At 41.7% G+C, this 17,637-nt stretch overlaps 1 protein-coding gene across 3 annotated transcripts in view; it reads left to right on the top strand.

Annotated features, from left to right (window-relative positions):
• Plce1 (phospholipase C epsilon 1) overlaps positions 1-17,637 on the top strand; it is a 269,128-nt gene that overhangs the window by 225,890 nt on the left and 25,601 nt on the right. For all 3 annotated transcript variants that reach the window (XM_057778052.1, XM_057778051.1, XM_057778050.1), the window contains exons 17-22: positions 140-247; positions 1,934-2,050; positions 3,183-3,341; positions 8,086-8,215; positions 12,024-12,145; positions 12,985-13,102. In XM_057778052.1, coding sequence (XP_057634035.1) covers positions 140-247; positions 1,934-2,050; positions 3,183-3,341; positions 8,086-8,215; positions 12,024-12,145; positions 12,985-13,102 — 754 coding nt within the window. The remainder of the gene's footprint in view (positions 1-139; positions 248-1,933; positions 2,051-3,182; positions 3,342-8,085; positions 8,216-12,023; positions 12,146-12,984; positions 13,103-17,637) is intronic.

The raw sequence follows: 17,637 nt of genomic DNA, 5'->3' as shown, positions 1-17,637 counted from the left end.
TTATCTGTTTCTACTTAATACCCATCTTCTTTATCCATAAGTGCAAATGCTGACTGATGTGAACTGTGTGCTTGGTTCAGTTTGAAGCTTTATCTCCTGGTGCTCATCATCTGGGTGGATTCCTTCATTGGTCACACAGGTCCTCTTGCAAGGATGCAGGAGCATAGAGCTGGACTGCTGGGATGGAGATGACGGCATGCCCATTATTTATCATGGACATACACTGACAACCAAGATCCCCTTCAAGGTAATGCTTCCCATCAGATCTCAGGGACATTATCTTCATTAAGTAAATCACTCTACAAATTACACCTTAAGTTCTTGTGATAGCTCTGAAAGACCTTCAGAGTGTTTGCGATACTGTGGGGGGTGTGAACGGGTCTGTTCTTTCTGGGATTTGATCAAGAACTCCTCGCCAGGTGGTGGTGGGACACACCATTAATCCCAGCACTCAGGAGGCAGAGACAGGTGTATCTCTTCATGGCCAGCCTAATCTACTCATATTAAAAGATATGGTGTATGTCATATTGTTACAAATACAGTATTAACTGTTTCAATGTGTCCTGGGCTTTATTATATTGTATGCTATAACAAAAACAATGTCTCTTACTAGGTCCAGAACAGCTGGAATTGTTATACAGAGAAACCCTGTCTCAAAAAAACAAAAACCAAACCAAACAAAATAAAAAAGCTATTATGAAATTCCCTATGTAACTATAGTAACAACTGTTACCTCATGTTGGTACATAATAACATTGTTGCTATTTATTTTCACATGATATAATGATAAAGACAGAGACTGTTCTCTTCATAGAGAAATTAAAGGCCAGTTATTCTGCTCTCTTGGCTGACAAAGGAAATTATCATGAACATGTCCTGATGTCAGGAGATGATTAAGTAATCACCATTAGAAAGTAATCACCATTAGAAAGTAACAAGAACCAGTTCCATCTGGGAAGATGGATTATCTTGGACAATTGGCCTTATTGGATTATTTTATATTCTACATAGCTTATTAGTTTAGCTATGCAGTTGCTCCTCCCTCAGAAGGTCTTAAGCTACTTAACATCATTTTTCTCTGAGCTAGAGCAAGGTTGGGAAGGAATATTACCATTATATGGGGTAGTAGATAAAATATATATTTTTCAACTCATTTTCTATTTATCATTCATAAAGCTGTATTTTGGTGAAGGTTTATGTTTATCATTAAAAGTTATGGTGTATGCCATATTGCTACAAATACAGTTTTAACTGTTTCAGTGTGTCTCTGGCTTTATTATATTGTATGCTTTTAACAAAAACAATGTCTTAAGGTATTCTTTCTTGATATGTACTAGGTCTTTTTTTCAGTTCAGCATAGTAACAGCTGTTACTTGTAATATAGAAACAAGGCTCAATATGTGATGTTTTTATACAAAACATCCTAGTCTTTTGTTTAATGTTTGTAAATTTAGCTATGGGTTCTCAATCTATGGACTCAACCATACAACTATATGTATGTATATGTTTGTGTGTATATATATATATATATGTATATATATCCAAAAGTGGGGTAAAATTATGTCTGTAATGAATTTGTACACATTTTTTTCTTGTCATTATTTGGAAATAGTATGTTCACATTATACTGGGGATTCTACATATATAGGGATTATTTGAAGTACATAGGAAGATATATTTATAAAGATTATAAGTAAATATTATGCCATTTTTATATGAGATCTGAGTATCATATAGATTCCAGTATCTGCAGAGGTACTGGAATTAATCTCCCACAGATTTAGAGAGGCACCTATACTTTTGAAAAGATAAAAACTGCTTTTGCCCAGAATCTATGGAATGCGACAATTAAGACACTTTCTGTGGCTCAGTCCCAACTGTCTGACTACCCTGAACAGACACCTGACTCTAAGGAGCTGTCTGGCTCTTACAGGAAGTGGTGGAAGCCATCGATCGCAGTGCCTTCATCACCTCTGACCTCCCAATTATCATATCCATTGAGAACCACTGCTCATTGCCTCAACAACGAAAGATGGCAGAAATCTTCAAGGTGAGCTTCCTCCAAGACACTATTGTCTTTCAGTTGGTGGTGGTATCTATACAGGACAGATGTGGACCACAACACAGCTGGACTTTAGCCATGAGGCATATTCTGTAAAGACCTGAAAAACTGGCATTGCTCAGAGAGCTTAGGCTTTTTTCTAGAATGGTCCCTCTTTTCAATATAGGTATTGTTTTCTGGTTTCCTGACCCTTCCCAGGAAGCCTCAGGAGGTGAGGGTAGACAGCTCTCCAAAATGTCACCTGGCAATTGTATGTGGAAAAACTGAAACTGTTTCCAGGAAAGTCACATATTCTTGTGACCCACACTGGATTATAGAGATCCAAGTTAGCAAGTCAGACTGTTCAGAACACTTTCTGTGTTAATAGTAAACTTCTTTATACAAGGGAAACGTAATGCAGACAGTTAAGGAGCAGATTATTCCACAAGACACCCCCCTTCTCCAGTGGGAGAAGCACTTGTAGAAATGGAGCTCTCACAAAAGGAGCACTAACAGAAATGTCCTCCAATATGAATATCAGCAACACCTTGGCTTTTCATATTGCTTTAGCCTGCACTTGGAAATTTTTGGTTTTGCTTATTTAAAAATAGCTAGAAATAAAAATCGCCATATTTTCTATTCTTATCTTGAATGATCACCCTGTGTCTACCTTCCACCCATGATCTCCTTAAGAGAGACAACCTTCTTTGGAGACCAGTGCTCATAAGTCCTTATGAAAATGGTATCTATTTTTCATCCATTGTTGGAACAAATCCTCCCTGTTGCCTCTTGTCTCTTCTGTTCACAGAGAACTAAACCATATTTTGCAAAACCACAGCCACTCATCAAATTTCTGCTTGCTTTCTTCTTTAATGCATTAGACTCTGGAACATTTTCCTAAGTCATCACAGCTGGCTCCCTCTACAGTCTGGCCTAGGCCTTCCCCCTTGCCCTGAACACATCCCCCTTCCTTCCGGCAGGAAACTGCCAGGAGAATAAACAACCTCTTCTTAGTTCCTTTTCCTGGGGTTTCTCAAACAGCTAACTAAAATGAGCTATCCAGTACATTTAGGGGATGTAAATGTATTTATCAAGTAGCGGTAGACAGCGTTGATGGTGTGTTTCCCTTTGTGCTTTGTAGAGTGTGTTTGGAGAAAAGCTGGTGGCTAAATTCCTATTCGAGACCGATTTCTCAGACGACCCAATGCTTCCCTCACCTGACCAACTTAGGAGGAAAGTGCTTCTTAAAAACAAGAAGCTAAAGGCCCATCAGACACCAGTTGACATCCTAAAACAAAAGGTAATCCTCCCTGGTTAAGCAAGTTAGGAGTCTGCCATGGGCTTGGGACAAGGGAATCAATGTCATTTAGACTTTTCAAATGATTTGCTGCATAGCTATGAACCTTGAGATCCTTTAACTGATACACTTGATTTAGGGAGTTCTAATTCATACACCGATAGATTCTCTCCTCCCACTAACCACAAGTTTTATTTTGTGAATTGTACCCATGTAAAATGTTCCTCCGTTGTTTAATTCGTTCTAAGCGGGTTGATGTGTGACTCCTGCCTCAGCCTCTTGAATATTGAACTTGAAGGTGTGTGCTCCCATGCTTACCTATACATTCCTAAGAATGTTAAAAATCTTATCACAAGTTAAAACATTTATAGGATATAATTCCTATATCCTGAAGGCCAGCAAGAGTTGTGCCACCAGTCACCTTCAGGAGCCAGGCGGGAAGACCAGTGGAAGAAGATGACAGATGGAAGGACTGAGGACAGCGTGCATGCCCCTGCAATTGAACAGCCCCAATCAAATTATTTTAAAAGAATTGAAAATATTAACTCTATTGAGCACCCGTGGTGTGTCCATGTAATTCTAGCTACTAAGAAAGCTGGGACAGAATGGTTGCTTCAGCCCAAGAACTGGGGATTAACCTGAGAAACACAGTGAGACCCTTGTCTCTTTTGAAAAGAAAGGTATCCTACTAGCCCAGTGGTTCTCAACCTGTGGGTCGACCCCTTTGGCAAACTTCTCTTTCCAAAAAAAAAAAAAAAGAAAAGAAAAGAAAAGAAAAAATTGTATTACAATTCATCACAGTAGTAAAATTGCAGTTATGAAGTAGCAACAAAAGTAATTTTATAATCGAGGTCACCACGACATGAAGAACTGCTTTAAAGGGTCACAGCATTAGGAGGGTTGAGAACCACTGCACAAGCCAGATGACTCTGTTTTGGAGATGAAGCTCCCCAAGGTCTGAAAGCTTCAGACCTTCTCTATGAGCATCTCACTCTAAGGCTTCTCCAGGAGGCTGGCATTTACTTCAGCCCCGAAAGCTGTAAGAACTGCACATGGACTTTGTAGTGAAATTTTTTAACTAAGGTGTTAGCATGTGTCTATGTACTAACTGGCCTGCCTTAAATGCCCGGGACCGGCCTCCCAGCAGGGGATGCTGTTGCTTCCAGAACACTGTTCCAGAAGACAATTTCCTTTCCTCCTCCTCTTCCTTCTTCTCAATTTTTGTTTGTTTTACATTTTACTTTATTTAAAAAAAAAATGGGGAAAAAAGGAGAAAGGAGCATAGGAGTAGATTAGAAGCAGCGGTTCATATAGAATGATTACCAAGTACACTGTGACCTAGATCATCATAAATGGTATGTGTATAAAAGGAAATCTGAGAGAATGCTGCATACTGTTCCAGTGAAGGAGGGAGGGAGGAAGGGGGAGGGGACGGGGTAAAATGCAAAATGATGCACTGGCGATCAAGACGCCTTTAGCATGTTTAAAGAAGGTTGTGGAGTCCTGGTTCTGAGTTGTGTTTGGCTAAGCTGCTGTTCCCGGGCTTGCCTTGCATTTTGTGGCTAAGCTTTCAGTTTTTCCATGCTGGCCATTAACACCCACAAACCTCCCTAAACCCACTTTGAGAAATCTAAGCCTAGCCAGTGAGCATTTAATAATCTAGGCCAGCACTGTAGAATATTTTATCTAGATGTGGACACAGCTTCCACTGTATCTTCCCTATTTGTACATTTTTATTATAAAGATAATACAACCACATTTCTTTTTTAAAAATTAGGGAATATGAGATGATAAGGTGCCTAAGCATGTAAAAGCATATGCAATCAATCAGGACAACCTGAGTCCATTTCCCTGAACCCATATGGTGGAAGGAGAGAACCAACTCCCTGGAGTGGTTCTTTGAACTCCATACATGCGGTAGCATAAATTCACACACACACAATATACACTCAACCAATCAATCAATAAATGTAATTTCTAATTTTTCTTAAATGTTCAAAAAGTAAAATTAGTGGTAAGGTGGCACACACCTTTAATCCCAGCATTTGGGGTGGGGGGCGGAGGCAAGCAGATCTCTGAGTGTGGGACCAGCCTGGTCTACAGGTCGAGTTCTAGGATAGCCAGGGCTACACAAAGAAACCCTATCATGAAAAAAGATATGATAACTTTGGTAATGTCCATAGCTACAAGTAAGGGAGTCTGTCTTAATTAGGTTTCTATTGCTTTGGTAAAACACCACAACCAAAAGCAATTTTTGGAGAAAGAGGTTTAATGTAGCATACAGCTCTCAGGTCACAGTGCATTGTCCATCGTCAGAGCAGGAACTCAAGGCAGGAACCTGGAGTCAGATGCTGATGCAAAGGCCATGGAGGGGTCCCGCTTACTGGCTTGCTCCTCACGACTTGCTCAATCTGAGTTTTCCTAACACCCAGGACCACCATCCAGGAATGGCACCATCCACAGTGAACTGGGCCCTTCTACATCAGTCATCAATCAAGAATCTGTCCCATGGGCTTGGTCACAGTCTCTACAGGTTGTCTGGAGACCAGTCTGAGGGGGACATTTTCTCAACTGAGGCTCCTTCTTCACTAATGACTCTAGCTTACGTCAAATTAACAAAAAGCTAGCCAGCATAGAGTCCAAGAATAGAAATGAAAACAATCTGTGTCTTTACTGTCTTTTATTTAATTTGTTAGTGAAAGAGAGAGTTCACATGTGGAGGTCAAAGAACATCCTTTAGGAGTTAGTTTTCTGTCCCCGTCATGGGTTCCAGGGATCCAGTTCAGGCTGTCAGGTTTGTGTGCAAGTGTTTTTAACCGCTGAGCCATCTTGATAGCTTATATCTTTATTTTCAATCATCTCTAACTGGAATTTAGCAGTTCTTCTGATTATCAATATAGGGAGGAAACCCAGTAGTTTAGACAATACCTGATGTGTGTCTTTTTTACCAAGAGAAATGACAGAGTTTTTTTTCTTATCTCACAGATGTTGATAATACCTCCAAGATTTATTTCTGTTCATCCTATTCAAAAATATCACTTGACCCACTATTACATGTTTTTGACACATTCCCTAAAATTTTGTTGTTGTAATGATTTATTTTTATTACCTTTATGTATATGTGTATGTGTGTGTATGCATGCATGTGTGTATGTGTGTATGAGAGAGAGAGAGAGAGAGAGAGAGAGAGAGAGAGAGAGAGACATGGAGAGAGCTTGTGCACATGACTGCAGGCCTAGGTACCTGTGGCAGTCAGAAGCATCAGACCCCCCTGGAGTTGAACTTACTATTTTTTAAAATGATTTTATATTATTTTATGTGAATGAGTGTTCTCTTACATGTATGTTTATTCACTGTGAGCAAGCCTGGTGCATCAGATCCCCTGGAACTGGAGTTATGCGTGTGATTGTGAGCTACCACATAGGTACTGGGAATCAAAACTAGATATTTTGCAAGAACGAGTACTCTAACTGCTGAGCCATCTCCCCGGCCTTGGAACTGAACTTTTACATATGCAGTCTTAACCACTGAGCCATTTATCTAACCCCAGGTTTCCTAACATTTCTACGCTTGTTTTGTTATTTTGATTTATAGTTCAGATAACGTCTGTTGAAAAAGTGTTTTCTAAACTAGCAACTGTTCTTTTGGTCTGCTCGTCCACGGGGATTCTAGCATTGTTCTCTAGGTCAGAGGACTTTCAATATTATTTTAAGACAGAAAAAAAAAATGGTTTCTTAGCTAAGACTTCCTGCTCTAAAGTTGACAGGCTGTTTCACTCAGTCCCTTGGGACTGATGCTAGTTTTCCAAGCATCAGAGTTTTATCTCGCAGGACTTTCCAAAGAGCCTAGAAATCTGGACACCACACACACGTTTCTTGTGATTCTTCGTAATAGCTCCCAAGTTCTTCAAGGATATTGACATTTGCCTAAAAAGCTGTATCCAGAGGTTTTAGGGTCAAAGCCTAGGCTATGGCAGCCCCAACAAGCTGAGCTCAACCACCGGCTCTCAATGTGTCAATTAGAAGCTCACATAATGGTGTGATGAGAAGAGACCCACTTAGTGTGGTTCCCCTGGGAGAAAGAACAGATGGAGAAACTCAGGGACCCCAAGTCCATCTTCAGGGCACTGGCAGGAGCTTCCGCTTTAAATGGAAGACAAGAGGTGTGCATTGTTAACCAGTCCTGGTAACGGTGTGGTCAGCTCATTGTTGTCTCGGCTCTAGACCTGTCGGGTGGTCCTAAGAAGTCCTTATTCCTTGAGGGACAGCGAGATCCTTGGAAGAATACTGCTGATTCAGGGAGCAGCCTTCCATCGTGGATACCTGCCCTCATGGGGAAAGGGGAGGTCTATTCATAGAGCTTCTACTCTTCTGAGAATCCAAGGTGACTTAAGAGGAAAGGCTCTCTGTTCCTCAGCCTTGATGGGAGCTAAGACTGGTTAGGTAGACACTGCTTGAGTGATTTGTCATGCCTGTGTGCCTGAGAAGTGGGTAACTCCAAGAAACCGACACAAAATGAAATCCAAGATGCTATGGTGGTTTTCATTATCTGTGGGCCCAAATGAGGAATCAAAGCCTCCAGTGAGGGCACCATTTCTATTGCATCCATATACATTCTTCCTCTCTCAAGCGAACCCAAAGGGACAATCCACTTTTATCGCCCTCGTTAGCACCAGGTGGGCATTTTAAAGGTTTAGGTGGAAGCTCAGTAGGTTGCATTGCGGTCTTTAATTCTTACTATCTTACAGGCTCATCAGTTAGCATCCATGCAAGCACAGGCTTTCACTGGTGGGAACACCAACCCCCCACCTGCCAGTAATGAGGAAGAGGAAGATGAAGAGGATGAATATGATTATGATTATGAATCCCTTTCTGATGGTAAGAGAAACAGAGCCGACTTCTGTGAGCAGGGAAATGCTTAGGTGATTTTTCTTTTTCCCCAAAAATAAATCTGTAACTCCATAGATAAGCAGTAGAGATTATTTTAATAATGTCTGGGAGTCTGGGAATCCAGTCATTTAGTGAGGACTAAGGAAGATGAGGGGTTCTGTTAAGTATCACAGCCACACTCCAGGAAGATAGGGACAGCACAGGAAGCAGTGGGAAGAGGAGTGTGGGGGTGTCATTCCTAAAATGGGCGTGTAGAGGAAGAGGTGCAATTATAGCAAACGCGCGCACACACACACATGCACACATGTGCACGTGCACACACACATTTTCAGCCTTTGCGTTTATGAAGTGGTAGAAGTTCTTGGCAGGCGTTTCAGACTGTGCCTAAATCCCCCCTCTCTCCTGCGACTTCCTCAGGGGACAGCTTTGCTGCTCCCTCGTTGTCATACTATCTCTCTGACAGTCTGGCACTGAACAGAGGAGCTTCATTCTCCTGTCTCCCTGTTCTCAGATTACTAAACCAACCAGACATTTCCTTCCAGCCCCACCAAAGAGAAAAGCGTGAGCGATGGCTAATGACACAATTTTTAAAAGTCAAATAAATCACGTTAACTAAAGGTTACTAGTGAAGCATTCTTCTTAAGTCAGAGTTGCATGTAACTAGTGTTATTAGCAGGAGATGACAAAATTTTTCTCCTGCAACATTCCTGATAGTGGGCTTTCACTTTGCTGACCCCTGAAAGGCAACTGTATTCATATGAGAAAATGCCAAACTTTTTTTTTTTTAATGAGACAGTGTCTCTTTTGTTTAGTCCTCGCTGGGTTGGAACTCTTGATCCTCCTGACTTCATCTCCTACATTGCATTGTATATTGGGCTGAGGGTTTGGCTCAGTGGTGGGCATTTGCCTCCTGTAACAAAGGCCCTGTAATCCCTGGCACAGACGTGCTGCTTAAAGTAGACTATTTGCTAAATGTGTAGTTATCCCCACACCAGTAGCCACTGATGTAAGGACCACTAAGCCACCCCCACATGTCAGCTTCTCATCTCATGTTTATTTCCAGTTATGTTCAGTTCAGGGCCTTCATTACTGGTGACAGTCTAAATACGATACTGAGTAATATCCATTTAAATTTAGCCTTCATAATAGTTGATTGGTTCATGCCATCAGTTAAAGGCCTACTTATTTGGTATGAAATGCCATGAGGTAATAAAAAAGATAAAATTTGAATGGAGTCAAGACAATCTATTAACATCCTAGTCCTAAAAAAGTCATGAGAATTTAAAAAGTTTTATACTGACCCACGCATACCCCATAGCAAAACAAATTGATTCAGAGATTAAATGAAAAATTATACTTAAGAAATTAGCCAATCTGCTGCCTTTAACCCCTGCACTTGCGAGGCAGAGGCAGGCAGATCTCTGAGTTTGAGGCTTCCCTGGTCTACAATGTGAGTTCCAGGACAGCCAGTGCTATACAGAGAAACACAGACTGAGAAAAGGAAGGAAGGAAGGGAGGGAGGGAGGGAGGGAGGGAGGGAGGGAGGGAGGGAGGGAGGGAGGGAGGGAGAGAAAGGAAATCAGCCAATTCAGGTGTTATTTGTTCCTGTAATAAGTTGATCCTCCAGGATATAAATTCTTCTCAATCATTAATTACTCTTGGGCTTTTTTGTACTTTTGAGAACAGAAATGGAGTCTTTTTAAAATATCATTCTCAGTATTTATTTGTTTGCTTGTTTGCAAATAGCAAAATGAATCGAGGAGAGAAAGATCTTTCCGGTTTAGTTTTGTGCAGAGGAGTAAAATTTAACTCTGCTCCCCACTGAATTTTTGAATTAGTTGTATGCATTGTTTAAGCTGGGGTAGAGTACTTGTTAAAAGCGGAAGCCCGCCGGGCTCTACTCCCATGGTGTGTGAGACTTTAGACATTCATTTCTCATCACTGTGAGCCATAAGTCTCTCTAATATGTCATGAAAAAGTTCTATCCAGTGTTCGGTGATGGCCTCCTCTCCACGCCCCCCCCCCACACACAAACACTTCCAACACAAACATCTGCCCCCCCTCCCCACACACACACACAAACACTTCCAACACAAACATCTGCCCTCCCCCCACACACAAACACTTCCAACACAAACATCTGGGACCTATGACAGCTAAAGTCTACTGTTGCCGCTATTAAAAGATCCCTCTGGCTAGCTGGTTTCCAAATAGGCCTTGTGAAGTTTGTCCCATGACAGCTCACATAGGCCACCGTTAAATGCCTTAGCAAACCTGCTTTTGATAGTGGTTGCAGTGCCTCCGTCATCTCTCTGAGTTTAATTAAAGATGAGTCCGGAATGTTATAGTCCTCATTAACTAGTAACACGAGTGGGCAGCTTATGGCATGATTAGCATTAACAATGTTTGCTCTTTTTTTTTTTTTTGTGACATTGTCTCATACAGCCCAATGTGTCCTTGAATGTTCTATGCAGTTGAAGATGACCTTGAACTCCTGGTCCTTTTGCATTCACTACCTGCCCAAGGACCAGGACTGGCTGCATTTCCTTTATTGTTAGTCCTTGTATCTGTGACAGTCAAAATATTAGGTCTCTGAGACACTTCCTGTTTACTCGTGATCTAAGCTGCTGTAACCAATGCTTTGCTCCACACCTTCATTCGATTTATCTGGCTCTGTCTTAATTCTCCATACCTGTGTTCTCTTTCTGATTCTGTTTCTCTGTAGCAGATCTCCTTACTGTTTCCCCTGTTCCTAACAGTCAGGAAGGTAAACACCGTTTGAACCTGGTATTTTAACTGCATGGATGTCTGCATTATGTCTCTACTGTCTTGACTCTGGTTAGCATGAAGTTGTGGCACTTCTGTGCATAGCAATGAAGTGAAATTGTTGCTCTCTTGGTAAGCTGCATGGCCCTGATTTGCTATAAGGATATTTTGTTCTAAGCATTTGTAGTCCAAAATGAGGGTAAATCTAGAATAAGATACTAGCTCTCCTGTTTTTCACTTTAAAATAGTACAATCATAATATACTTTTCAGACTTTTACACTTGTTCTAAATAGAGATGTGAAATATGGCAAAAATCTAAGCTTATCTACTATGCTTAGACATATTTGCATTCTTGGGGCTGGAGAGATGGCTCAGTGGTTAAGAACATTGGCTGCTCTTCCAAAGGACCCAGGTTCAATTCCACCCACATGGTAGCACAGAGCTATCTGTAGCTTAATTCTAGGGAATCCGACACCCTCATACAGGTATACATGCAGGCAAAATGTTAATGCACTAAAAATATATAAATTTTAAAAATATTTGCATTCTTAAGATTATAACTTAAAAACAACAATCATGAAAACTTTACTTTCCAATTAATTTAATTCGGGGAAGCTTTGCATCATGCATAACATAAGTCTTCTCCCATGAATATTGGCTTTGACATTTCAAGAAGCAAATAGCTTCATTTCAGAGGAAGGCTGGATCATGAATGTGCCACCTAGAAATGATTCAGCCACTAGCTCCTCCTGAGACCTACAAATGCCCTCAGGTTCTTGACACAGGAAACAACCAGCTGTGCAAGATGAGCCTTTTCACTTAGATTATGTCTGAATGGTACCAAAACTACCGGTGAATGAGCCTATAAAATGGAAGCTAAATATATAACCCAAGTTTCAAGATTGTTTTAGTAGTGTGTAGCCAGCACCTCAGTCTTGGAAATACATGCAGGTGGCTGGACACCCTCTCACAGAGCCCTGAAGGACACATTCGGTTCTTTCTCACTGAGGCCTAATAACTCATTTCTAGACAATATTCTGGAAGACAAACCTGAAAACAAAGCGTGTGCTGACAAGCTTCAGTTTGAGTACAATGAAGAAATCCCCAAGAGGATAAAGAAAGCGGATAACTCTTCTTGCAGTAAGGGAAAGGTAGGAGACAGCTCTTCTTCATGGGGTTCCGAAACATAGGAAACAGTTCTTCTTCATGGGGTTCTTAAACTGTGGTAGTCTGTCCCCTTCTTCTGGGACTCCACTCCTCAAAGGCCAAGCACCATGTGGTGATGTTGCGGGACACCTGCCTGCCACTTGGCACTATCTCCCTCGGTCAGTGATTACGGGAGGTATGTGTGTGGCAGGCACGGGAGTGGGCAGGGGATGGATGACTTAGTGGTAGAGACAGACCTGGAAATCATGTTTGGAGAGAAGTAAAAAGCAGAGTGATCTCACTGTATTGTCAGAGGGTCAAGGACAGGCTGTCATGAAAGACACTGGTTAAGAATGAAGTTTTTGCCCAGCAGGGCATTCGGGCCAAGAGGACAGCTTGGTTATTCAAGAAATTGTGGGAGGTTTTTAAGTCATTTACACCAAGAAGAGAAAAGGAAGCAGATTATGAAGAGTTAGCAAGATAACATGAGGCACCCAGGCCTCAACCTCGGGTGCCTCGTCGCTTATAGACACTGAAAAATATCCTTTCAGGCAGCTGCAGTGTCAGAAAACTAAGCCAATGTTTGTAAATCATCAATCCCTTAATTATTCAACAAATGTGCATAGACCGCTCTTTGTATAAGATAATGGCTTCTTCCTGGAGACATGGAGAATGAACTAGACACACTCCTTTTCCTCAGAAAGGTGCTGGCATATGAATGTGAAGAAATACTGAGTACCAGGAAGCAGGTTAGCAACATGGCAGACATATAGAGAAAGTGCTTGGGGATCCGGAAGAAGGGAACTCCACCTTCTGGTTAAATGGTGTCATTTTCCCTTGAAAGGTGTATGACATGGAACTGGGAGAGGAGTTTTACCTCCCTCAGAACAAAAAGGAAAGCAGGCAGATTGCACCGGAGCTCTCTGACCTCATCATCTACTGCCAGGCAGTAAAATTTCCCGGTAAGAGTAGTCAATATCATCTCTAGCATTTAAAGTACTAAAGGTTAAAAGTGCACTGCTTGTCTAATGGGGTATTATAAATACTGAACTGTGTGACTGAAATAAATAATTCCCATAGATGATCTCTGACTTTTCATAATAATTCCCCAAGGTTAGTGGATTTCCACTTGTAGTTTTCAAATTATGTGTTTATCTTATACTCAAGAGGTGTTTTGTCTGTGTGGGTATGTATGCATCTTGTGTGTGCCTGGTACCTTCAGACACCAGAAAAGGGCATTGGACCCTTTGGAACTGGAGTTATGGACATCTGTGAGCCACCATACAGATGTTGGGAACTGAACTCAGGTTTTATACAAGAACAGGAAGTGTTCTTCACTGACGAGCCAGCATCCCAGCTTCCTCTCACCCATTTCTGAATAAATTCTCAGAAACAAGTAATTTCGCCAAGATTTCAGAGCATACTTGCAAACTTCACACTTTAGCAAAGAAAGAAATTTTGCAGCTGATGTACTTTAAAAAAAATGTAACACTCGAATACTCAGGTCTTCAGTCCAGTTCCGTTCAGGGCACATGCTGTCCCTCCGTCATTCTCTTGCCAGTCACTGTGTTTGGGGGGGGAGCAATAGCAAACTTTCACCAGAGACTTCCAGATTCGGGTTCAGTCTGAGATTTCTTCAGAACCTCCAGCAGAAGTGCTACTGTTTCCCACTGAGTTATTTTCCCAAACCTTAACCAACTCCTGTGACTGAAGGGCTGCAGTCTGAATGTCTGGTTCTGGGAGGATCACCACAAGTTCAAGGCTAGCCTGGACTTTGTAGTCCCACACCTAAACTGTGGGGTTGAGGTTCTGCCCAAACCACCTGAGAGAAGTTGTAGGAAAGGAGGAAGTTTTTCCACTTGGCTATTTCTAGACACACAAAGAACTCAATGTGATGAACTGCTTCCAAAATGTATTCAGTTGACCAGTGGTAGTGCACACCTTTAATCCCAGCACTCGGGAGGCAAATGCAGGCCACCTCCTATGAGTTCAAGGTCAGACTGGTCTACCAGTGAGTTCCAGGACAGATAGAGCTGTTACACTGAGAAACGCTGTCTCAAAAAAAAAAAAAGTGTACTCATCATTTAGTAAATGATAGATCTCTGAATCTAAAGTCTGTCTGTCTCCAAAGTCCTTCCCTAAACAACATCTACTCTGCCTTTCTTATCAGAGTGTATTATCAGTGTGTCATCAACCCAATCGTGTGACCCACAAATGGAGACCAAGAGGGGAAAAAAAGGTAGAAGTCAGCAAAAAATAATCTCATACAAAGCAAAAAAAAAAAAAAAAAAAAAAAAAAAAAAAACTCTGGTGCCCAAGATTTCTGAGAAGGGAAAAGTGCTAGGATTGAGGATTGTCTGAATGTCGGGATATGGATCGTATAAAGTTAGCCTGCACAAGCCGGGCGATGGTGGCGCAAGCCTTTAATCCCAGCACTCGGGAGGCAGAGGCAGGCGGATCTCTGTGAGTTCGAGATCAGCCTGGTCTACAGAGCTAGTTCCAGGACAGGCTCCAAAGCCACAGAGAAACCCTGCCTCGAAAAACCAAAAAAAAAAAAAAAGTTAGCCTGCACAAAGGAGTCAAAATGCCAACCCTCATGTTTTCAAGATGTGCTGAAGTCAGGTCCTGGCAAGCACCACTTCTCACATTGTACCTGGCAAAGGGGACAGAGATAGTCAGCTACTGCCTTATATAATACTGGAGATGTAGATCTTAAGATAGTATCCATCTTATACACCATAAGAAAAAGATCATAGAATTTCCTTAATTTTAAGTTTTCTTCTAGAAACTATAAACCTTTTGGCAGTTACTACTGCTCATCGGCTAGTAAATCCTGTTGAAGTAGATATAAATGAATATGCAGCAAATATCTCAAAACATACAAGGAGGTAACATTTAAATTTAGCTTTTTATGTGGTTAGAGAGACGGCCCAGCGATAAGAGCACTTGCTGGTCTTACAGGTTTGGGTCCCACAACCCACATTAGATGGCTCACAGCCACCTCTTATTCCAGTTCAGGCGATCCAATGCCTTCTTCTGGCCTCTCTGAGTTCCAGGCATTCACATGTTCCACATACCCACAAGTAGGCACACGTACATACACCTAATTTTTTTAAATGTTTTAGTTCCACAGGGCATGGTTTATATCATATGAATAAGTATGCTATGATCATACTTAACCCCAGTAAAGATGATTTCATTACAGAGAAAGAAAGTTAACCTGTCAGCATCAGATCATGTATGAGAGCCATATTGTTCAAGAATCCAACACAAGCCTGTAATCCCAGAACTCAGGTGGCAGAGCCAAGGGAATTGCCTCAAGTTTGAAGCCAGTGTGGTCTAATGTAGTAAATCCAGGCCAGCCTGAACTATAGAGTGAGCCCCTGTCTCAAAAAATATCACTATTGCTTCATATTTCATTCTTTATAAATACAGGTAACACTAGAAATACAGAAACAATTCGACTGACTTTGTCTTTTCTTAAGTATTGAGGAAACTAGGAGCACAAATTCCCATAGATGTTTCAATTCAGCGGGAAAGATAAAGTTATACCAGGTAGAGAACTGTGATAGTGTTAGGGGGTCATTGGCCAACTCCTGACTTGAAGTGCAGGATAAGCTTGTAGTTGTTTTTTGTCTGTCTGTCTGTCTGTCTGTTTGTTATATAGCTTTGACTATTCTCTAGGTACACCAGGCTGGCCTTGAACTCACAGAAACCCATCTGCCTCTGCCTCTGCCTCTGCCTCTGCCTCTGCCTCTGCCTCTGCCTCCTGCCTCCTGCCTCCTGCCTCCTGCCTCCTGCCTCCTGCCTCCTGCCTCCTGCCTCTGCCTCTGCCTCTGCCTCTGCCTCTGCCTCTGCCTCTGCCTCTGCCTCTGCCTCTGCCTCCTGAGTGCTGGGATTAAAGGTATGCATCAACACCAGGCTATTGTTCCTGGTATATTGTTTTTAAAACATTTACAAAACACATATTATTTTCTTAAGATTTTATTTTTATTATTTTGGGCGCTCTCTCTCCCTCTCTCTCTCTCTCTCTCTCTCTCTCTCTCTCTCTCTCTCTCTCTCTCTCTCTCCCTCCCTCTCTCTCTCTCTCTCTGTTTGTGTGGTGTGTGTGTGTGTGCACTTGAATGTTAATGCTTCACACATGCCCCAAGAGATGAGAAGAGGGTCTCAGATCCTCAGAGCTGGCATCACAAGCTATTGTGGACCACCTTATATGAGTACCGGGTACTGAACTCAGGTCCTCTGCAAGAGCAGCAGGTGCTTCTCGCCAGTGAGCCATTCCTCCGACCTGACACAGCACACAGACTGAAGTTTCTCTACCCTGTCTGTAATTTTAACCTCCTTTTTCAGAATAATTAAAACTATGTCCTTGGAGTCACTGATACAATAACTTCTAAAAAGTAACTGTTATAAATTTTTCCCATGTACAGGAGAAAATTATGAAATGTTTTTGTTACCTTGTTGGTTTTGTGTTTGATGAGTTAATGTTACCTTATCATTTTCAGTGAATCTCACTTTTCAGCATTTTCTAGTCTGGTCCCAAAAGCACAGACTGAAGTCCAGCTGCTTCAGAGGCTGAGGCAGGATTATGAATTGGAAGCTTATCTACAGAATGATTTCAAGACCATCCAAGGCAACTTAAAATGACCCTTTCTCAAACTTTTTTTTAAGTGGGATTATTAGCTCAGTAAACTTTTCTGGTGTTTGTAAAGACTCAAGATTCAATCCCCTGTACTAAAAATTCAGACACACACACCCCACAAAACCTTACTGAGTGCAGGGTGACCCAAACCCCTCTAAGAGTAAAATGACTCTTAGCAAAGCAGTGGTGGTGCACACCTTTAATCCCAGCACGCAAGAGACAGACACAAATGGATCTCTGTGAGTTCCAGGCTAGCCTGGTCTACAAAGCAAGTTCCAAGACAGCCACAACTGTTGCACAGAGAAACCCTGTCTCAAAAAACAAAACAACAACAACAAAAAATAGGGTAAAATAACTTTTGCGCAGTTGTGAACTTATTCATTGGTCCATCAAGAAGCAGAGCTTGGGTGTCTCAATTACCAGAAATGTGGTCTTTCTTGGGATCAAGGAAATAATTGAGGCTTCATGTTTTATGTCTGCATAGGATTTGTTTCTCAGTTACATTTAATCCTTGCATCTACATACCCTTTCCTCCTCCTTCTAATAGGAAAAGGGCAGAGGGAGGCATGGTATTTGCTCATGTTACTCACCTTCCTAATTTTGGATAGTTCCCAGCAAGCCCCCCTGTATACCCAACTCTCATCAGACAAAGTCTGTGGCTTTATCATTGCCTGGCCTTTTGCTTAGACAGAATATACTCAAGCTGAGGATGCAGCTCAGTGGTTGAGAGCTTGCCAGCATTCGCAAGGCCCTGAACCAACCAGTATTATAAAGAATAAATAAGAATGTTCTCAGTTTGGCCAATCCTCCCTAATCCCCTTTACAAATTCCCAAATTCCAGGACCAAGAGTCTTC

Source organism: Chionomys nivalis, chromosome 8 (genome assembly GCF_950005125.1).
Source record: "Chionomys nivalis chromosome 8, mChiNiv1.1, whole genome shotgun sequence".
In the NCBI taxonomy this organism is placed as follows: Eukaryota; Metazoa; Chordata; class Mammalia; order Rodentia; family Cricetidae; genus Chionomys; species Chionomys nivalis.
Note: the sequence above shows the minus strand (reverse complement) of the source record. Positions and strands in the feature narration are given on the sequence as shown.